The 23759-nt window shown below is 38.9% G+C and overlaps 1 protein-coding gene, 1 long non-coding RNA gene and 1 pseudogene across 2 annotated transcripts in view; 1 reads left to right on the top strand and 2 right to left on the bottom strand.

Annotated features, from left to right (window-relative positions):
* Window positions 1-267, bottom strand: part of LOC120292459 (ABC transporter C family member 2-like) — a 7182-nt gene extending 6915 nt beyond the window's left edge. Inside the window, 1 exon segment of the mRNA XM_039310646.1 lies at window positions 163-267. Coding sequence (XP_039166580.1) covers window positions 163-267 — 105 coding nt within the window.
* Window positions 268-844: 577 nt separating this feature from the next.
* On the bottom strand, window positions 845-18187 carry LOC104442514 (annotated as a pseudogene).
* A 1616-nt stretch (window positions 18188-19803) lies between these two features.
* Window positions 19804-21957, top strand: LOC108959450. The gene is made up of 3 exons (XR_001986996.2): window positions 19804-20002; window positions 20924-20994; window positions 21852-21957. It is a non-coding gene; the product is annotated as an uncharacterized LOC108959450 (long non-coding RNA).
* The last annotated feature ends 1802 nt before the right edge of the window (window positions 21958-23759 follow it).

Here is a 23759-nt window from a genome sequence, read left to right on the forward strand (position 1 = left end):
ACTCATTATCTATCACATTACAAATTCTAACGAAATTCAAGCTGCACATGAAAGCTATATAAGACTTAGACTAACAAGAAGATTCACTCATTATAAAAATACTTAGACAAGTTGCCACAGAATGCTAAGTTAAAGTACTTCCATTTGGTGAGGTCAGCTAACCCTTGATCCTGGATTCTCATAGTTCAATTGGATAGGGTAAATTATCGTTTTTGCTGGCTCTAAAACTAATAAGCAAACATCAAGAAGAATTATCGCCCGCTTCATGACTTCGTGCACTTTCACACGCTAATATTGACCATCACCAAACTAGGTAGAAGATTTAACCTTAGCTCAGTCTGAGGAAATATACATAACACATTGACGGAATTACGTGTGTACAGATTGAAGCTTACTATCTACTGGTAGGCAACATCTCTGTTTTTCACCTTCAGGTGTAAAATTTTCGGTTCATAGATGTTGAGTTGTCTCTGAATTCATGCTCTAGTCATTCGTATCGCTGTCAAGCAGTCTGCTCATCAAACCTAGACCTGCCCGAAGGATGACTAATCAAATGAAATGTACGCATTAAAATGCAATTAAGGATACATGAGAATATACAGAAGATACATATGAATATGATCTTCATCGCATCTTCTTTAGTAGTTTCGCAATCCCACCTGTCTATCTGCAGGAACAACCTTATGTTTTGAAAGTCCTAGTACTCGATCTTGCGCAACGACGCATTAAAATGCAATTAAGGATACATGAGAATATACAGAAGATACATATGAATATGATCTTCATCGCATCTTCTTTAGTAGTTTCGCAATCCCACCTGTCTATCTGCAGGAACAACCTTATGTTTTGAAAGTCCTAGTACTCGATCTTGCGCAACGACCTTAAGCAAGTATAGAACCTAATTGAAATATAGAACCTTGGAATATCTTGGAGAGAGCAGACCACCAGCTATCGGCAGGCATTTGACAGTGGTATAAGGCATTTTCTATATCTTCATTGTGCTTCCCTTCCAAGACACCCTGAAGGGTTATAACTGTGTCTCTCGTTTTCTGGAGGATGGTGTACCCATTGTTGTCTAGTCCTTGATATTTAAAATCTGGAAGGCATTGTTGGAATTGAGGCTGACCGGTAGAGTGAAATTGGCAGTGGCAGCTCAGTAGGAAGAGGTCGATTGTCCTTTCTTGCTGTCTAAGTGTTTCACTTCCATCTGTAACCTGTTATGTTTGTTTTGGAGGAGTAAGCCGCGTAGATACTGTGCATTGGCAGAACTGGTGCTTTGGACCATGTTAGAGAATGCGCTCACTTCATTTGACAGCAGATTCTCTGGAGTATCATGTTCTGCTACCTGAAGTGTAAGTTGAAAGCATCCCAGTCAGTACTTAAATAACAAAGTAGAAATGCAACAAAACAGTCAATACTTAAATAACAAAGTAGAAACGCCACAAAACAGAAATGCATGAATAGTTTGTTGGGGGACGTGGTCCCTTTTTGTTGGATCTAATAAGATGGTCAATTTCACTTCTCACTTTTTCAAAATTTTGAAGCGCATAACAATCATACTTCCGAGGTAAGAGCGGGTTTCACTTCTACATATTCATGATGACAAAACGTAAATGTGCATTTCTTGCTAGTACGATATGATGAGTAGCAATGTCACAACATACTTGGCCAGCATCGAGCACAAGAATTCGGTTGGTGTCAATGATGGTGTTAACTCTGTGAGCGATAATGAGCATGGTGCAGTAGTTGAATTCTTCACGGATGGTTTTCTGGATGAGAACATCAGTTCTAACATCAACAGCTGCAGTCGCTTCATCGAGAACAAGAATCTTTGATCTTCTTAGTAATGCTCGAGCAAGACACAGCATTTGCCTCTGTCCGACACTGAAGTTCTCTCCACCCTCAGAAACCTTGACAGGACACAGCCAACATCAATATCAACAGAGATCTTTAACTTTGCCTTTTTAACTAACAAGAAAGAACCAATGGATTTATCTTAAAGCCAATAGAATAATGCCGGAGCATTAAACAGCTTCTTGGATATGGACGATTCTAAACTTATATAAAAGTTGATATATCAACTTACTAAAGACTTCAGATACTATAACATCTCACATATGTAGAAACTGCTATACAAGGGACCCTTCAGTTTTTTTTGCTGGTAAAACAATTCCAATGTCTACCACTTTGCCCACTCACCCAGTCCTGCCCAGAATGACGGCTCTGTTCCTATGCCTTGTGGTCTATAAGTTAGTTCAGGAGAGGGATATTATACATTTAAATCTGCAGGTAATATAAAATTAGTTTCTATTTTGGGATTTCTCCGGTGAGATGAGCTAACCGTAGTGCAAGCAAAGCATTTGAGCAAAAACATTTATAATGATGCATAGAAGATTATTGCCATTGTCTCTGACCAATCTTGTCTACATATCATTTTAACTACATAATTTGTGCGTCTAAAAGTAAAGGACAAATTATGAGATGATATTATACATTTAATTCTTTGTCCCCCTAGACAGTGCTTCGCTGAATGCACTGCATATGCATGTCAAACTTTTTTGCTGTATACTAATTCATGTCACTTGCCTTGCGTTAATTCAACTCAATTTCTCTCCTTTCTCTGCCAAAGGGCTTTAACCTAGTCAATAGTCATCATCAGCATCTCAACACTTTCATGTTTTGGACGATGTCTACCAATCCTTGTCCTTCACAAGACAATTTTCGTAACTTAAATTATTTTCATAACGTAGTGAATGGTCAGGTAAATACTGATAATGTCATCAAAATAAACCCGAATCTAAGAGGAATAGCTATGATCCTTTCATTAATATTTTACGTCTAGTAACTTTATTACAAACTTACCTCAGCATCCAGACAGGAAGAGTTCCTCCTGATGACATCCTTCAAATGTGCTCTCTCCAGAGCCTCCCAGAGGTCAGCGTCATTATGTTCATTGAAAGGGTCGAGATTGAATCTCACAGTTCCTACACAAAATTGAAAAGAAAGAAACTATTTGAGATGATACTTATTCTCCACGAAAAATGGAGTGTGAAGGTCTTTTTTGGTATTTTGTAGAAGCTTCTCATTTCACAGTAATGGAATTCAGTGTACGCAATTATGATTCGTATTGTAGCCTTTGTCACATGAAATATCAGACAGCACATGAAGAGAAAGTTGTTCATTTCTTATGCAGAATGTTCCTTGGAATCAAACCAAAGTAGGACAGTGAATTGAGACATTTGAACTGATTAGGTTTGTCAGCAGATTGTTCATATCAACAAGAAAGCAACCGTCTAAGAGTAGCTGGGTAAGGAGTTGGATCGCATGGATTGTAAGTAGCTCTTGTGAACCAATGCACCAAGGAGTAAATAGCTCTGGACCTCCAATATTGGACATAATAAGTGAGAGAGACTCAACTATAAATTGGTTTGAGGACATAGCAACAACAACCAGTGAGAACACAGTAAAGCATGAACTTCGTTAGCAGATTTTCCTATGGAATATGAGAGACGTTGATGGAAATGTGGTTGGAAAGAGAGAAGTGATTTTAATAAACATTTTCAGGAGATGAAGAATTTCATAGTGCCTACCTGAGAAGAGAACCGGTGACTGCGGTATAATGCTAAGGACTTTCCTCAAATCTTCTAGTCCTATCTTGGAATTGTTGCACCCATCTATCAAGATTCTTCCTTTTTCCAGCTCAACAATTCGGAACAAAGCATTTATCATGCTAGATTTTCCGGCACCAGTTCTTCCGACTATTCCCAGTTTCTCACAGGGCGCTACTGAAAAGGACAATCCATGCAAAACAGGAGAAAGTTCAGGTCTGTAACGAAGGACCACATCTTCGAATTCAATGGATCCTGATGAAGGCCAGCCTGGAGGGGGGCGGTTTCCCTCTATTATAGCCGGAGCCTCAGAAGGCAATTCTATGTACACCCCCACACGTTCTACGGCATTTAGACTATTCTCAGCATTACTTGCTTGTCTCAGAACAGCGTTCAGATTGTTCGTTACATTCAGAGTGTAGCTGAGGAGGAGACCCATGGTTGACGCAAATGCTGCTCTGTTTTCCGCTGTTCCGGTCTGCATGATCGCAAATGTCGTGGTCAGCCAGATCATTATTCCTCCAAGAGTCCCCAACCTTACATTGAGTCAACGGTTGGAACCTATATTGACAAGGGTGAATCTGATGTTATCGTCCATGGCCTTGGCGTTTATGTTGGCCAACCTATCATATGCGTTATATGCACGTATTGTTGACAAGCCGTTCATGGCTTCTCCGAATTGCGCATAAATTGGAGATCTGGTGATTGAATCCAACCGTTTCACTTCTCGAGATGTATTCTGTTAACATCCACAAGGCAAACATTTAGAAAGACAATTATATCCAAACTTCCAAATAAATCGGCTACAGGTAGAGGAGAAAACATGCGTTGGAACAAGTGATGTAATGCTATGGATGAGTTAAAAGGATGTACTGTTAACCTTGATGATTACCGCCCCCTCTGCCAAAAAAAAAAAAAAATGACAAAAAGATGGCTAGGATAATGGGCTCCACTAGCTGACTTCACTTTTGAGTGTACCCCAATAAGAAATTTTAGGTCCGAGCCCCTGGTGCTCTTAGTCACTCTTTCACGATTGTAGAAGGATTTTGGAAATCGTGTCTCAAAATTTCCTCTATGAAACATTTAAATGATGGTGTGTGGTGACACAAGCTTAACAAGAAAAGGCAAATAGAACATGAAATCGTCAGCTTGTTCAGTAAAAACTAGCCAACCCCACTTAGTGGAAAGAGGCTTGCAATCTTTGCAGTAAGTAGCATAGAACATATCACTCTGTATGAGAAAACATTGAGGCCTGGGCAAAATTGCGCTCACCTGGTAATACAGATAGGCTGCATAAAACAAAATCAATAGTGGCATTATGGCCCAAAGAGAGATTGTGCTCAGAATTCCTATAAGCACAAAAGTCGAAAGTAGCTGCCAGACTTGGATCATAAAAAAATTTACAAGTTGCGCGACATTGCGATCTATGCTGCCTAAATCCTTGGCAAACCTGTTGATTACTCTTCCAATTGGGTTGGTGTGAAAGAAAAGCATTGGAGCCCTTAATATAGAGTGGAGCATAGAATCATGCAATCTTTTTGCTGCGCGAAGACTTGAAATAATCACCCAATAAGCATTAATCAGTGTCACGGTCACCTGATTCACAGAAACATGGGAGTCGTCATGGAAGTTGCTAGAAAGACGTATCCTTCAGTTGACATATACCCACATCAACCAAAGACTCTGAAACAGAAATATAGCGAAGCTAGCAAATAGTCTGTTTCGTGGTATGGTAACTTGGATTTTCTTCAAATTTACATCATTATTTCTGCACTATAAACAAAAAGTTGTAATAAAACACAAGGACTGAGAGGTAATGTGGCTTTCCCACTTCATCAATAATCAAGAGAGAAATTATTCGGGCACAAACTTCTTAGAAGTTTGTAAACTTGGAGAAACTAATTTGGAGATATAACTGAATTTTGAGGTACCTGTCCAAAGGACAGGAGTGCGTAGATCAATATGAAGAATCCTGGTCTGTAGTTCTCCGAGGTGCTTTGATCTGTCAAAAAACTCAACCATGTGCTATTTGAGATTCGAAGAATTTCATTTGAAATATAGCATATAAAGAGTACTGCCGCCACCCATAGGCCTCCCAGTGCCTCTTTGTACCTTAAAATTGATATAGCAAAAAAGAACATCAGTTCATATGCATGTCACGCATAAGTAGCATTAGTGCCATGTAATCCTATTAATATGGTCCAAATTTATGAGTCCTCATAAAACTAGAGGCAAAAAAGCATTTCTGGAAATAAAACACTGTTTGGGGTTTCAATTAAAAGGAATTAGCACAAGCATGGACCATTGGTGTGTAAGCATTCAGTCGTAAGCATGAAAAATAGTTATCATGTGGACGAAACCAAAGCATCACAGGAAAAGGTACATAGAGGCCTTGTTGGAAATTGGTTGTTATGTGTGAATAATAAAAGGACTACAATGGCAAAGGAAGAATTGATAAAAAGGAAGCTTTTATTTTGAAAGGTTTTATTACAAAAGGAGGAAGGAGTGTGTGTGGTTTTCACGGCTACAAGGAACAACAACAGGCCTTGTGATGTCAAGTGAAGCTGAGAAAGGAATGTTGTGCTTACACTAAATCAATATTGCCCCCCTACAGCCTTAGGTGCTACGTGGACCTTCCTGAACTTCTTGTTCAAGACGTCATATGTATGTTTGAGATAATTTAATTTGCTTATTTGAACCCTATTTCCGTTGTCGAATTCAAGAAAAATTTTAGGTCATGAATTTCTCATTTATTTTTAAGCCTTTTTTCGTAAATAACCTGTCTATACAGCAAGTGTTAGAAGATGAAGCTTCATATCATGCATTTTAGTACCTGTTCAGGACTTTCCAACTCACGACGCCTGTTTCCCTTTCCTCTTGCTTAATAAGTACTGACTTCCCTCCTTTACCTTTCTTCCCATGACCTTGATCTTTTGGCAATTCATTAACAATGCTGTCAGCTGATGGTTTGGATGTTTTCTCCTCTACATTTTTCTTTTCCCCCTCCTCATTCTCTTCTCTTTGTTCCTCCATTTTTCCTGCATTCTCCATAAGTTTCTGGAACAGCACCCCACTTCTAGAGAGCTCCTCAAAAGTCCCCTCCTCCTTGACCATTCCTTCATGAACCAAAATGATTCGATCCACTTGAGGAAGAAAATGTAGCTGATTGGTGACAAGAACCCTGGTCTTTTCTCGCAGCTCTTCCTTGATACAGCTGTTGAACACCTGTAGGCGTCTGCAGGTTAGTACAAGCTAATATCTGAACTGGCCTCATTTCTGAAAATTCATAAAAGAAATGCTACTGAACAGAAGATCTATGAATATTAAAGTAAAGCTCACTTCAGACATGTAGTTTAGTCGAGGCAAAGGTTATAATACCCCATATTATTAAAAATAGAAAAAAGAAACTGGTGAAACAAAGACAATAACAGATATACCCAAATTAAAGTCAAGAAGTCCCAAATCATAAACTGCTTATGAGTATTGACATTAGCAGAATTTTGCTTCATCTACCCCATGATTGGTTGCAGCAACTTATCTTAAGAAGGACCATAGGATCAACAATCTTATCCTTGTTTAACTGTAGATGGTGCTTATGAGTATCGAAATTACAAGATGTCGCTTCAATTATTCTATGAAGCATTTGACTGTGCTTCGCATAAAAAGCTTTTCTAGTATACGAGTAATTGTTGAAGCCATACAACATCAATTACTACATCTTTGGTAATCTGAAGCGACTAATATTCTGTGTCATGAATTTTATACCTGTCGACCAACATGAGCATCCAGAGCACTAAAGGGGTCATCGAATACGTAAACATCTGAATTCGAGTAAACAGCCCTGGCCATGGAAACCCTCTGCTTTTGCCCTCCGCTTATATTCACCCCTCTTTCGCCAATCTCAGTAAGATCATGACCCTGAAGAATAAATGAAACAGATGATTAACGCATCACATCCCGCGTTAATAAGAGAATCTTGCAAAGAACTGAGTCCCACTTAACTGGAAGCAAATCGAGATCAAGCTCCAGTTCAGTAATGTTGACTGCCTTCCAATACCTTTCTGCTTCAAATTCGGATCCAAATAATATGTTATCACGCACCTGATATCACACACTAGGAGATTAGGGCAAGAGATAAAATGATGATAAGGCGCACAACATTGCTAGAAAAACAAAACCAGCACTGTGCAACTTACGGTGGCATTAAAAATCCATGACACTTGAGGAACATAAGCAACAGTTCCTCGTAAGGCAACCCATGCATCAGAGATAGGAGGGAGTTCCCCAAGCATTGCGGATATGAGAGATGTCTTTCCTTCTCCAGTACCACCAACAATAGCAACTAAGCTGCCAACTGGTACGTCCAGATTGATGTTCGACAATGTGGGCTTTTCTGCCTGAAGTTAGCTTAAAATTTAGCCTCCACTTGAAATAAGACATTGCAACAAAAAGACTGGGAACCACCACAAATGACCATTTAGTTATCCTGAATCATTGAATATCAGTTAGAATGACATAGTTACATTAATTTGAACCTTCAAAATGAAGGCAAAAGAGATGTATTCACCCAGAGAAATTATGTTCTCTGAGTTTTGAGTTTTATTTGGCTCCGCGGACATTTAGCAAGATGAATTTACCCCAAAAAATTACAATAAGAAATTAACACAGGTTCCCCTGCATTGGTCACCTTTTAGAAGCTGTGAGAGCACAATTCACTTTAGTAAATGGTTTAATTGCTCGATGAAGGTGTGCTTCAAATATTGATTGTGGCATCAATTTTGGCTTCATAAAAGTTTTTTAAAATGCCCTCATCCTTCATATCACAGCAGTGATAATTATTGCTTATAAATGCATTGCCGATGGTGTTACGGTCCCTAAAACCTAGATAATTCATACATACTATAGTCAACAGTTTATTCACATTGTAAAGGGAAAAGCTAAGTGATTTTGCCAGACAAATTGAGGCATATGGTTATTTTACCTTTGAGTCCCATGAGAATTGCCCACCCTTGATTGAAATAGCTGGCTGTCCTGTCTCAATCGGTGGATTTGGAACTAAAACTCTCTCTTCTGTTAAGTATAGTTCCTCCAAACGTTGCAGGGAAACATGCGCAACAACAACCTGGGAAACAAAGGTAAGAATGGAAACTTAAAAAATGTTTGCATGCACTGTTAAAATAAGTTGCTGGCTATAATATGGAGCATATGCATCAGTTTTGAGAAAAGCAAGGGTAAAAAATGATAATAAGGACAAAGCAGAAACTTCAACTCTCACATTCCAAATATTGTAGAAGCAGCTTAATGACAAGATAAAGTTACAAATTTAATTATTACAACATCACTTTGATATAACAGGAAAAACCTTCGACTAATTAAATTTCTATCATTTTTGCTATTTCAACAACTAGACAAATAGTTGTCTTGTTTTGGTGCTGTTGGCCGATTGGCCTTTTTTCGGCTTCCTCTCACTCATCATGAGCCTGTTCATCTTGAGTGACAGTTTTTTGAAGCCGTTTGTCTGTACTTTTTGACCTTCCCCTTAATATTACTTACCTTACCAAAAAAAAAAAAAAAAAAACAACTAGACAAATAGTTTAACTTAAACAAAAATGTAGTATGTGGAAAATGATTGTCCACTTTTCGCACACTTTATTGTTTAACTCAAATAATCAAACACATAAGTAAGAAAATCTGATGCAGTTCACATCTGATATTCGTTTTTTCTTTTTTTTCTTTTTTTCTAGCAGTTTGATTTTGTCAATCATTTTCCTCTTCGCTAAAGCAAGATGATTTAATACTTAAACCGAGTGAGGGTATCACAAAGAACATATCCAAGGTACACAATTAAAAGCAAAACAATATGATAGATCCACTATCCACATAATAACCGCACATGGTGATGTTGACAATGGGATAGATTAGTAGACTGTTCTATTTGAATGATAGAGATACAAAAATGAGGGAAGGATGAAATGGAAGAACCTGAGACATCAAGCTAGGGAGCATGTTTATTGGAAACCGTAGCACCGCAAAAAGAGAAAGTGATGTAAATGCCCTCGCTGGTGTCAAATCCCCACCACGCAAAGTGAATGTCCCAAATGAGACAACCGTTACCATGACGGGCATGCTGTTCATTACGAAGTTGTTGAACTGCCACCAAAATTAAACTCTCAGACAAGTAAAAACCATCCAGCATTATGGAAGGAGAAATTGTCTTGTCCTTTAGCTCTTTCACCTGCCTGATGAATAGGGTCCTAATTTATTTGTCTACTGCTACTTGAGAAACAAATGGAGACTAGTTTCCGCGCACTTTTTGGTAATGAATCTACTTATTCAAAAACAGCTAGTATAAGTCTCTGTCTACTCAGCATACACAAAACAGTGAACAGAGTCCAAGACCAGATGGATAATTTGACAAAGTAAATCAATCACATTTCTTGATTTTACACTAACTTATACTCATGATGTATGAAAAGAAATAGAGAACTTTAATTGCTTACACACAAGTTCCTGTGAAAGTATTTCAACTGCTTTCAGTCTGCATGATAAGTTTACTGTCGACCGAAAGCCAAGACAGGTCGTTCCATAAATAGTGTATTCACAATTATTTTTAGACAAAAGCAATATCCTGCTACTGAGATTCTTTAATCTCTCTCTCTCTCTCTCTCTCTCTCTCTCTCTGTGATGCAAACATGTGCATGTGGGGGTGTGGATGTGCATGCGTGCATGCATACATATACATTTATCCTGACACAGATATGGAAAATGGGGAAAGCAACAATTTTTTAACTGTCAATGCAGATGAATTTGACGATCAGAAGGTGTAAGATGGTCTTAATTTTAAAAGAGTCCATACCGCAGATAGTAGTTGTGCTCTACGGAACCATGAAAGTTCATCATTTCGTATTTCTTGAACTTTATCTTGAAAACTCTTTTCCCATGCATAACATCTGCAAAATTTTCCAATTTATTTGAGTCATTATAAAATTAATGTAGCCATAGAATGTATGCCGGGCTTCCTGCTTGTTCAACATACTTCACAGTGTCCATTGCTGCCAAAATTTCATTCATGAGGCTGACTCTCTTGTCAGTCCGCTGCAGTCCTTCCTTGGCCAGTTTTCGTGTTTTTCTGATTATGACAATCTAATTCACAATGAAAAGGACAAGAACATGTAAGACGATTGAAAGAAGGGGATTAATCATGATATAAATGATAATCTATGAGTTGAGAGCGATGATGTCGTGCAGAAAACCTCTTGCAGCTAATTACATGTTGAATAACGTAGAGATTGAGAGTCTGGAAATTTGTTGACAATCAATAAGCAGAGTAGGCAGAGATTACTAGGAACTCTGTACTTGTTAGACCATTTTTCATTGGTCATAATGGCAGTAAGAAGTAATTGCATTCATATCTCAAGCAACCAGATTAGGCTTTCCTAGAGCATGCGTTGTAGCACAGAGTGGCCCACCTACATGATGTTGCTGTTTCGGCTATACTCCTCCTGATACAACTGATACTACACAGGAGTTTCAGAGGATAAACAATCTCTACTTAGAACCTAGATCAGAATGCCCTTCATTAAAATTAAAGGAGAAGTGGGACCTCCAAGTCAGCACAAATTCTATCATGTATATGCTTTAACTTAGCTTGCTATGTGGTTACAGTAATCATGGAAGAGATGGGTATTACAAATGTTATAGAGAGGACAAACTCTCAAGGGAAAGAGAGCACAAGCTTACTTGCAATGGGATCAGGAGGACAAGCATGAGAGTTCCAAGCAATGATGCAACACCTAATTGCTGGTACAGAAGAACCATGGCAATGACAATACGAAATGGTGCCGACCATAAGTTGTGCAGTTGTTGGCATATTTGCTGAACAATGGTAGGTATCGCATCAGATGTAGTTCAAAAAATTTGCTTTTGCATACGATGAATGAAGGAAGATGTCACCATTGACTTAACTAAATCATGTTGCAGCAATAAGAGAATTATGGTACCAATGTCATGCTCACATCTGAGTTGAGAATCTCACCTGAATTGTGTTAACATCTGTTGTTATCATGTTTGTTATCTTTCCAGATTGGAACTTCTTGCGTCCCACGTGAGTGAGTCTTAAGGATTTTTGGAAAATGGCCGCCACCTACCAATAAGGTTGAATAAGCTATTTAATTGCTCTAATATGATAAATGACGAAGAACGACCTAGACAAAATATCTGATACTGAGGATTTGCACACATCTGATAGAGGTTTTACCAAAGTTGACCTCAGCCTAAATCCCGTCCGAAATGAATTCTGAAGGTACTGGGCTTCGCAAAGCACACCGAACAACTGAACAAAGTCCAATCAGAAGTCAATAAAATATCTAGAAACAGAAATTTCGACATATCTTATGGGTGAAAGGACGTGATTATGGAATAAGATTCAAAAGCAAGAGGCATTGACAAATATAAGTGATGCAAACTATACATGCTTATGCAATAAACTGATTTACCATTTGCAAATGTCATAACAATATTTATTTGACATACTGCACTATAAAAACTTAACATACTGCACAATATTTATTTGTTTTGCTTGTACTCCACTGTTTTGGCTGTTCCTTGCTGTATTAGTGTGTGTTGCCGGTTGGCTGGTTTTGCCACTGTCTTGGCAGTCCTTTTCCGTCCCGGCACCCTTCCACTTGCTATGACTCCTTGTCATTTTGAGTGTAAGTTTTGGTGCCGTGATCGTCTTTTGTATAGTTTGGTTAAAGTTCAATATAATTCTTACTTTCACCAAAAAAAAAAAAAAAAAAAAAAAAAACTTAACAGTGCGCAAACTAGAAGGAAAGGAATCTGTCTCCTATCATAAATCCAAACCTCAGCACAAAATAAAGAAAGGGTCATACCAATCCAACAAGAATAAAAAAGGAATAGATGTAACCAATCCATACGGGGTCCCCTCTTTGCATTGACTGCATGTTGCAAAGAAAGATACATCAGGGGTAAAAAAAAAAATCCATTCCAGGAAATGTAACCTGCATCTAATTGAATACACCATGATGCTGAATGATATAATAAAATAAAGGGTCATTCTATGTGCAGAATATTTTTCGCCATGAAAGGCGAGGCAATTGAGACTTCAAGATAATATACCCAGAAAAAAGAACAGATAAGATTCTTATTGAATCAATCGCTGTCCCTATAGTCATTATGCCATTGTAATTCATTTGTTGTCCTTTGTATATTGGAGCAGCTTCTCTGTCACGACAACACAGGGAGCACACTGAAATAATTATGAGAAGATGACATTGTACCCTAAGAAAACCATGTTAACTCTCTGCCGGGGTCTGCCCCCTATGAATAGCCCTTCAAGTTTGTCATCCAAAAGATTGTCTGTTGAACATTGTTCTAATCATTTGAGGAGCAAGGTTCTGTGGAAACAATTTTCCATAACGAAGCACATATTTCTAAGAGATAAAAACTCACAATTCTGGGATTTCATCAAAATCTTAAAATCAGAGTCCAGCATTGATTTAAAAATTGATGCCTACACATTCAACTAAGAGAGAGACTCACACATGCAACAACTTACTTGAAGGAGGTTGTTCAGCAATGTGGGCCCTGCAAACTGGGAAAGATCAGCCCCAATCTGTAGTTATTCATGAAAGAAGGAGTCACTAAGCTTCAAATGAGCATTGCACATTGAAGCAAACGGTATGCTCGTGAAGGATTGTTGTTATAGCGATTCTTCAAGCTCAATCACAAGACAAAGCTTTGGAGACTTCAGTCCTTTAGATATTGCTTCTTTTTTTTTCTTTCAGATTCATCAGCTTTTATTGTTATGCTCAACAGAAGTTATTATGTAAGGGGCATGCATAATTTGGCCATCATCATTCTACTGGGAAAGGAGTTACAACATATGATTGAGCACCCATTGAACGCATGTGAGAAATCTGAACATTATTTGATAAGTCTGGCATTAAATTAGACCATGAAGGGTAAGTATGATACCTTAAAGAAGCCTCCCAACCAAAACCTGAAGAAGCAAAGCAAAGAAATGAAATGAGAAGGGGAACAGTCAAACAATGAGTTAGCTTACAGAAGAATAACACTGTAAAAATGTTAGTGCACTATTAAATTAAAATTGGAATGAAGAATAGGAAATGAGACTACCTTCCCCCTAGGCTGTTGTTCAAAGCTCTTAAAAGCCGCGGTTTGGGCCTTTGAGACTCTTTGGCCCAGCATTTCTGGAATCTGCAAAATAAGATATAATTGCGATGCTTTAGAATTATATCTGGATACACAAAAAGTGGGAATACTGCTAAAGAAATCAAACCTTTTAATCAGCGTCTCAGTCTGATCCCAAGAGTCTAACCTCCAAACATCCTTTTCGGTAATTGGTCTTTTGTAGCCTAGCTGCATAAGTGGAGTCATCCACCCAAAGTATATCCCTGTGAGAGAGAGAGAGAGAGAGAGAGATATTGTCATTAACAATAGAACCAAATGCCACTAATCAATAAAACACTAAAAAAATAGGTTTTATTTTCACTAGTCTCCCAAAGAAAGGTCTCATTTCACTTTTATTTTCAAGAAAAGCAATTATATTTTGCCTCAGGGAGAAGAGATAAGCTCAAATAGGGAACCGACAAATGCCATTATCAGAAAGCAAGCAAAACACCAGCAAATTGGACTTGTTAAGCAGACAGAATCTGCAATGTCAAATTATTAGTTCATTGTCAGTTCTTAATGAAAAATGACAGAGAGTTCTTTGACATGTGAATGCATAAGACCAGCTGAACTGGCCTAGTCTAATGGAAACCAAGTCGTATAGTTGGCTAGAAAAAAATGGAGTTTGCATATCACTCACTGGAAAATATGTTGACATGTCTTTCAGGACAAACTTGCTCCTCTCCCGGAAGAGCCTCATATTCAACACTATCCAGAGGATCGGATTGGATCATTGTGTACCCTGGATAAGGGTCCAGGGTCGGAACGTAGACTAAAAGAAGAATCCCAAATAGAACCTACATCGAAAGAACCACAGAAAATAAGAAGATTTAGTCAGGATTATTTAGATCAAGGTGACTGTCAGGTTTATAACCTATTATTCTGTAGCGTTAGCAAGTTGTGTTTATTTATGTAATTGTACAAGACTTAAACCTAAGCCTATCAATACTTCTTTTAATCTTAATGAAATTCTATTCTCTCTTTTACTAGGACTTAAGCAATCCCTTCGTGCTTGGTTTGGCCGCTTTAGTGATGCAATTATTACTTTTGGCATGCATCGATGCAGTGTGGATCACTCCGTGTTTAGTATGTTATCTTCAAAGGGGTGTGTTATTCTTCTTGTTTATGTTAATGATATTATTATTAGTATTATTACTGGAAATGATGTTGAAGGTATACATCAGCTCAAGCACTTTCTACAGAAGGAGTTTAACACTAAAGACTTGGGTCGTCTTCGATATTTTCTTAGCATAGAGGTTGCCTATACTGTTGGCAGTATCGCTTCTCTCAACGAAAGTATACTCTTGACCTTCCTAAGGAGGTGGGCTTGCATGATGCTAGGCCAAGTGAGCCACCTATGAACCCTAGGGTGAGGCTAGATAATGAACATGGAGAGCTTCTTCAGGGTCCAGAGAAGTATCGTCGGTCAATAGGCAAGGTAAATTATCTCACTATTTCCCATCTAGATATTTACTTTGTTGTTAGTATAGTGAGTCAATTCGTGAACTCTCCCTGTACTACTCAATAGCAAGCCGTCCTTTAGATTGTTCACTATTTGAAGGGAGCTCCGGGTCAAGGACTTGTGTTCCATAATCGGAGTCATCTTCATTTAGCTGGTTATTCTGATCTTAAGTCTTTGGAGGTGACAACATATTCCGATGCAGATTGGGCCAGTTGCCCTATGGATCGTCGGTCTACTTCTAGATATTGTGTCTTTCTTGGTGGTAATCTTGTGTCATGAAAAGTAAGAAACAATCTGTTGTTTTTCGATCTAATATTGAGGCTGAGTATCATGCTATGGCTAATGTTACAAGTGAACTTCAATGGGTTCATACATTGTTGGCTAAGATTGGACTGCCTATGACTGAATCGTCTACTCTTCATTGTCATAATAAGTCTGCAATTCACATTGCTAGTAATCCAGTGTTCCATGAGCGAACAAAGCATATACAAGTGGATTGTCATTTTGTTTGGGAAAAGGTGAATTGTGGTGATATACGGTTGGTGCACACACGATTCTGAGGAGCAGCTAGCAGACATTTTCACCAAGCCTTTTCGACGTGGATGAGTTTCAAGCATTTGCCACAAGTTAAGCCTTTTTGATATGTATGCCCCAACTTGAAGGGGGAGTGTCGGGTTTATAAACTATTATTCTATAGTGTTAGCAAGTTGGAGTTATTTGTCTAATTGTACAAAGCTTAACCCTAAGCCTATAAATACTTCTTTTAATCTAATAAAATTCTGTTCTCTCTTTTACCAACAATAGTGACCATTGACAAAAAGAAATCTCAATAATTGCCAATCTTCATACCAAATCTGTTAATTGATTAATCCCAGCAGAAGCTGTTTGGTCAAAAAGCTAGGAAGTGATAAACAGATGAGACAGGAGAAAGAGTTCATTGAAAGAGAAGTAACCTGGCAAAAGACCGTGCTGATATAAAGATAAAGTGCAGACCTGCAGGAGCAAAAGAAGAGAGATATTGGTCATCCCTGGAACATGAAATTGGATCTTAAACTCAAACAATTTGATGCAATATAACAGAAAAACCTGGTCACAAAAGGTTTCTTAAGTCCCCAAGGAAGATTTTCAATTCTAGCAGTTGATAGAGTAAGGCAATTAAACCTACAATAGGCTATAGAGTCAGGCAATTAAACCTACAATAGCCTATCATCTTTGACCAATCAAAATTAGTTTCCCATTTCCAAAGGGAGATCAGAGTGTCACCTTAACTATGACCACTCGACAGAGACATGCTTTACAGTATGAAAGCTATCAAATATGAAATAGTACTACTAGTCACATGCACCAGTTTAAGGAAGCAATCTAAATATATTGCAAGACATGAATGGGAAAATCTTGCAAATCCCTTTGAGACGATTTAGCAATTACATAATATTTAGTAAAGCAGTGTGGCCACCAAGGTGAAAAATTGCGTGCTCTAGACTATTTCAACAGTAGAAAAGTTAATTCTTTTTACTATTATCATCAAACTGCATAGCTTGGGGGGAGAGAGAGAGAGAGAGAGAGAGAGAGAGAGAGAGAGAGCATTCAATAACATCACTGTAGTTCTCTACTTGCATTCAAGTGTATGTATAGCAGAACATGAGTTGCACATATTCTGAAGTATGAACAGTAATGCTAAATGTCTGCTGATGGATAAAAACTAACCTATGATGCTGATAGTGGTCTCTCATCGAGAGGATGAGATTAAGCATCACAGCTTCCCCCACTAGAACATAAATGAGTCCAAACCGCACGTACCACCTGAACTCCTGGATGTAGACATGCATTTCCTGGCCAATCATAACTAACATGCAGCACCACACAAGAGTCTCTATGGTTAGCGAAACCATCTGCCGAAGAGAAAGGAAGGTGTTATTACAAGGCAAATCAGACTCGTAGTTTGCTCGTCAATGTTAAACAGCATCATTTGAGGTTGTTACAGGTTGGTGTTCTGAAGACTTACAGCATGACACAGATTGCAACCTATTATGGTCAGACATAAGTTGGCAAATGGCATCGAAATTTGTGGTATTAGCAGCAGCAGACATGCAGATGTGGAATTTAAAATTTAACCATAAGCGGATGCCGATTTGCTTCCTCAGAGGGTTGAACTTGGGATCAACAGAAGTTGGAAAAACTCACGTGCAAATAAGGATGTTTCCATTTAGTTTATCACTTAAATTAAAAGACTAATTTCAACATCACACAGAATGTAGCAGCGGCAAGGAATGCTGCAGTCCCATGAGGATTTACTGGTGCCAAGCTTCTTCAAAAAGAAAGCAGTAGAAACAGATAAAAGAAAGGAGAGTCAATGTGCTAGTGAACAATTTCAATCTAATGCCTTCTTATATGTAAAGGTTGGGCAACTAGCTACCAAATGTAAGCTTGTTAATAGGTCTTACAATATTAAACTCTGTTGATGTGCATGGTCACAAGTTAAATAAAATAACAACCGTATCAAGATTGTTCATCAAACAAAGAAATATTACTTGAATTGAAGCTAGGTTCTCAGATACCGTAAGATTCCTACCTCATATGGAAGGAGGCTAGTCTGACCATCCAGATTGAAAACCGAAAAGCCCATCACCAACCTCAGCAGAGGCACGGCGGCACAGTAAAAAGAAAGCAATCCCAACATATAGTTGTAGCATTTCGATCTCAAACAGTATCTTGGGACTTTCGAAGTCCTCTTGATCAACAAAATTCGGTAGCAGCAGAGGCCCAGAAGAACCAAATGGGTTATGGAAATGACCAAGGAATCAATGGCACCAGGTGTGTACGCACCGAAAGTGCTGTCCACAGTCCTTGCCCAAATCCCATTCTCCTCCGGCCGGCAATACCAATCCAATGGCTTGAAACCCATTTAGTTGATCAAGTAAGGTATATGCTTATAGTTCATCAAGTAATTTCTTCTTTGCTTTCCAATGAAAATAAATCCTTTCCTACAACGGCAAGAGTCCATCACAACTGCCTCAGTCAGAATTGAAATATATTCACTCAGAAGTCTCATTAGGCAAAAACTTCCCCTGAATTAATGAACATGTTCAGAAACATCCCTCATGAATATTGTAGGGGAGTTGGAGTTGAAATAAATTAAGCAAGAAAACCCATTATGGCGAAATCACAAGAAGTCACTGGGTTTATGTAGATTGAAGAGTGCAATGCAAGCAAAGTCACAGTCCATTGCTCGTTGTTCCTAACTAAAAACCCAGTTAAATTTCCTCGACTTGAGTCCACGATCACCAAAACATGGTTTGAGCTATGACCCAAAAGAAATTAGAACTCCCATTTTTTTCAAACATAATACCGAGCAATCGCCTCAAACAAAATTGGAAACAAGAAAAGAACATATAAACTCCAGAGAGAGAGAGAGAGAGAGAGAGGACAACCTGCAACACTCTTGAGCTGCTTCTTGTTGAAATGGCTCGTGATTTATATACATAGATAGTGAGTGTGTGAAGTAGACCTTTGAGGCAGATAAATCGTCACTTAGGAAATAAAAAAACAAAAGGAAACATTGGGAGTTTGTGCTAGTTTCTAAGGAAATGGAGCGAAGGAAGTCCGAGACAGACCAGAACACTTGGCGCCGATGCATGCCCCACCCACTGCTTGCGTAGGCAACCCTCTCACAGTGCTGAAACAGACGAGGACGTGATGGAGAAATCTTTGCATGATTGATTAGGTTTTAGTTTTCTACATCTCTTACGTTTTTGGCTTCTTCCTTGGACTTACAATCATGCTAATTAACAAACGCTAACGACGGGCTACTCTCTTTCGGTGTCCATTGTGATCATTTGGACATATTCGTGGACAGGCATAATCTGCCTGCAACCTGAAATTTTTCTTTATGAAGTTTTTGAGCTTTTAGATCTTTGGTTGGAACGCAACCTCTTCTGTCGATTGATTTCTCGTACCGTCTCGTGGCATCAGAAATTCATTAAAAGATTACAACCTTTTAAGTCTAGAGGATGCTGACAGTTCTCCTCACGTAAGGGCTATTTTCCCCGTCTTATGCCGGGCTTGAGATTGTCTTCTCTTTATGCATTCCTCCAAAGATCAACAATCCACCATCAACTAGTGGGAGTCACGAATTTTGATGAATCTACCAACATTTGTCTCAAACATCCATGGCTAAAGTATACCCTAAATGTCAAAACTTGACACAAATGGATACCTAAATGTGAAAACTTTCAAAATATATACTTAAATGTCAAAATCGGAGAAAAATTGAACACTTATGTGCCAATGGCAAAAATTTTTAAAAAAAATTGGAAGTGACATTCTTCCAACAAGTTAGGCCGCGTTTGGTTGTATTCTTTTTTTTTTGTTTTTAAACAATTTTTCTGTTTTTTTGTTCTTTTGTTCCCAGGAACAAAAAAGAAACGAGAAATGAGATTCTCGTTTGGAACACAAATCGAAACAAAAACGGAACAAAATTGTGTTCCTTTTTCATTTCTTGGATAGTGCTCGACAGATCCTCCTCTCCCCCGCGACGAGCTTCCTCTGCGACTGCGACGAGCGACGAGCGACGAGCTTCTGCTCCGGCGACCTACGACGAGCTTCTCCTCCGGCGACCTGCGACGAGCGACGAGCGCCTCCTCCTGCGAGCAGAGAATTCCATCGTCTTCTCCGGCGCCGACAGCGGCCTCTGTCTCGACAAATGCTGCTCCTTCACCAGGTAAACGTCGTCACCTCTCCTCCTTCACTGATTGTCTTCACTTCGGCGAGAGCTCGAGTGTTAGGGCTCGCTCGAGCGGCGCTTGCCCAGATCTGCGAGCCGCTTGCTCGAGCGAGTCTCGCAGATCAGGCGGCGTTGCTGCCCAGATCCGCGACAGCGGCTCGTCTCGCTCGCTCGAGACAGGCGGCGAGCGAGCAGCGACCGTCGCTGCTGCTCGGGCTCGACTCGAGCAAGCGGAGCGCGTCGCGTCGTCGCTGCTCGGGCTCGGGCTCGGCTCGAGCGAGCGGAGCGAGCGTCGCTCTTGCTCGAGCTCGGCTCGGCTCGGGCTCGGCTCGAGCGAGTAGAGCAGCGAGCGTCGCTGCTGCTCGGGCTCGGCTCGAGCGAGCAGAGCAGTGAGCGTCGCTGCTGCTAGGGCTCGGCTCGGGCTCGGCTCGAGTGAGCAGGGCAGCGAGCGTCGCTGCTGCTCAGGCTCGGCTCAAGCGAGCAAGGCAGCGACGCTTGCTGCCTCGCTGCTGCTCAGGCTCCAGCGAGCAAGTTCGAGCGAGTTCGGTTTGACTGTGAGTCGTGTGTGGGGTTTGCGGCGGCCGTGTTGAAGGGTGGTTGGGCGGGCAAAGGTTGGATCTTTCGGTTTCTTCCCCGAGCACTTAAGCACTTATAATTTTTCTCAATCGGCAAGAAATAATTATTAAATCTCGCTCTCAAATCTCAATTTCGGAACTCTTCTCTCCGTCCATCACTACAATACCAAAATAGTTCACCGCCGTTCATCACGTGCGAGAGAGAGCGCGAGAGATACATTCATGGAATAAATATACAAGGCAAGATCACAGAGAGCACGGAGCTGTCATTTAACCGTCACTAGTTGCTCTCTTCAAATCTGACCAAACCCTTCTCTTGCTCTGCTTTGCCATGTATGAGCAGTAGCATATTCATCCCGGTTCATTCTCTTTCCGGGTCTTCCAAGAACTGACCATTGGGCTCTCAATATAGAGGTAAATACTCTTTCTTTTGTGCTTGTGTTGATTGGTTTTCCTTGGTTTCTTCATTCGTCTATCAAAGGATGTTTATCAATTGATTGGTTACGCGAGTCTATGCATTTACTTGTTTTTGAAATGACAAAACTAGCGGTTCACTAAGAAGAAGGAGGAATATTCCAACGTATACATGAATATGATGTATTGATGGGTGTTGTTAGATCTGGCCTTTGCTGGCGTTCCTTGACACCATGACGAGTTGCTGTTCTGTTGATCTTTGTCCCACGATCCTGTTGTCCCGCGATCCTGTTGTTCTATGGCAAATATCTCCTGTTGTTCTCAATTTGCGTTTTGTCCCCGTATTGCTTGGATTTGGTCTAATATTAGTATTTTCTGTGTGTCTCTATGAACCCTTGCGACTCAGCCACATTTTGATCCAATTGGAAGTCGAGGAAGAAAAAGGAAAAAATGGGTGTTAAAAGTGAGAAAGACAAATGGAAGAAGATGACGCCCGAAGAAGAGAACGTGTAGAGGGGTAGACTAAAGGGGAGGAGAAAAATAAAAGTGAAAGAATAGAAAAGAACAGAAAAAAAAAAAAAAAGGCACGTGAGAAGAACAACGTTGTCGACTTGTTCATTTAGTACATTCTTTGTGAATCTATAAGAACAACGTTGTTCGACTTTTTTTTTGTAGGAATGTTGGGGATTATACATTATGCGAGATCCTTGATATCTTATGACTATAATGCTTCGATTTTTTCTCTTTAAGTTATGGATTTGCAGAGAATGGAGGGTGTTGTTTCGTTGTTGCCTTATTGCTTGTCTTGAATTTTTCTTTACTTAAGGTACATCCTCAATTGGTTGATTCATTCTCAGGTGAACACTGATGCTTTGAGAACTTCGGTGGATCCATCCAAAGTTCCGCCTTGCCGGTGCCAATCCACGAAGACATATTATGCCTGAAATTTCATGACTTTGTGTTTCCGACTTTTGTAATTTTGTTTTTAAGTATTCACTTATCAAATCCAATGTGATGAAGTTGAACAATGAACTATATTACTTCATTATTATGATGTTATGTATGAAATGGTTTACGTAGAGATCTATGAAGTATTCTTCTTTCAGGTAGCTCTTATGGTGGGATTTTTACTGATGAAATTTTGTTCCAAGTATGCACATGATCATGTTCAAAATGTTTGTCTTCACCAACCATGAACAAAATTAAATTGATGAGCATTTCATTAGAGTGATAATGCAATACCAAGTTTACACTTTATTGAAAAAAAAAAGGCACGTGAGAACAATTTGGAACAAAGTTTATTTATAAAATTTTCTTCAGAGTATGCACTTATAACTATGTTCATAATGTTTGACTTTACTCACCATGAACAAAATTAAATTGATGAACATTTTATGATAATGAGAATTCAAAGTCAAGTTTACACTTTATTTAAAAAAAAAAACAAATGGGAAAATTTTGGTACAAACTTAAAATATTTATTCCGACTAAGCAAATATGATCAAGTTTGGAATGTTTGTTTTCACTTAATATGAACAAAATTAAATTGATAAGCATTTCATGATAATGATAATTCAATACCAAGTTCACATTTTATAAAAAAAAAAAAAAACAATTGGAAAAAAATTGGAACATAAATTTTGTACATAACCAAACGTGTTTTTTGTTCTTTTTCTATTCCGTAAAACAATTTTTTACCAGTTACCAAACGTGTTTCTGTTCTTTTTCTATTCCGAAACAGAAATTTTATACGATTTACCAAACGCGTTTTTTTGTTCAGAAATTGTTCCCAGGAACAAAAACACTTTTTTCTATTTCTGTTTCCTAGAACAATTTTTAAACAGAAACGTTACCAAACGCGCCCTTAAGTGTAAAACAACATCGTTTTTGGTGATCACATAGCTATATAAGCCCAAAACGACATTATTTTACCTCCAAATTTGAATTTTAATAAAAATAATAATTAAATAAATTAGAAGAACTAAATTTAAAAAAAGAAAAGAAATAGCAGCATTGGCCGAGGGCTTGCATAGCCCTCATCGCCGCCGCCCTACCATTACAAGCAAGAGCCAACGACAGTGGAGGGAGGGTCAGCCGAGCTTGTCGAGCGGCTAGTGCCTATAACCCTCGCGAAGGTTGTGCCCTTCTCCCAATCCGGCGAGAGTCGCCAACCCTTGCCCAAAGGGGCTAAGGGCTGCCAATTGCCATCTACTAAGGGTTGTGTAGGCCCTTGTCAAAAGTTTCACCTATTTAAAAAAGAAAAAAAGAAAATTGGTTCTTTTAATTTATTTTAATTAATATATACATTAAAATTCAATTTTTGGGGCAAAATCATGTCGTCTTGCATCTTCGTTGTTGAATAAGCTTTTTGGCATGCGTTGTAGACCACTTATATTAATAAAAATATGACACATCAAATTTTCAGTTATCTTCCCCAAACTTTGCATTTAAATGTCTCAATTTTCAACCAAAAAAAAAAGCACTTAAGTGTATCTTTTGAAAGTTTCAACACTTAAATGTTCACTTTTGTCAAGTTTTGGCATTTGCGCTATATTTTAGCCTAACATCCACTATGCATCTCTTTTATCTTGGTTGGGTTGAGTTCCTATAAGATAAGAAAAATTCATTTCCTCTTCGGTACCCATATATAATTGGGTCCTTTCATATTAGAGACAAATAAAGGAATTGCTTCGATTATGTCCAGGTGGATCACAATGAGTACATGCGAAATTTTGTGCTCTAATTAATTTTAAAAATTAGATCGG

The sequence above is a fragment of the Eucalyptus grandis genome, chromosome 4, assembly GCF_016545825.1.
Source record: "Eucalyptus grandis isolate ANBG69807.140 chromosome 4, ASM1654582v1, whole genome shotgun sequence".
NCBI lineage: Eukaryota > Viridiplantae > Streptophyta > Magnoliopsida > Myrtales > Myrtaceae > Eucalyptus > Eucalyptus grandis.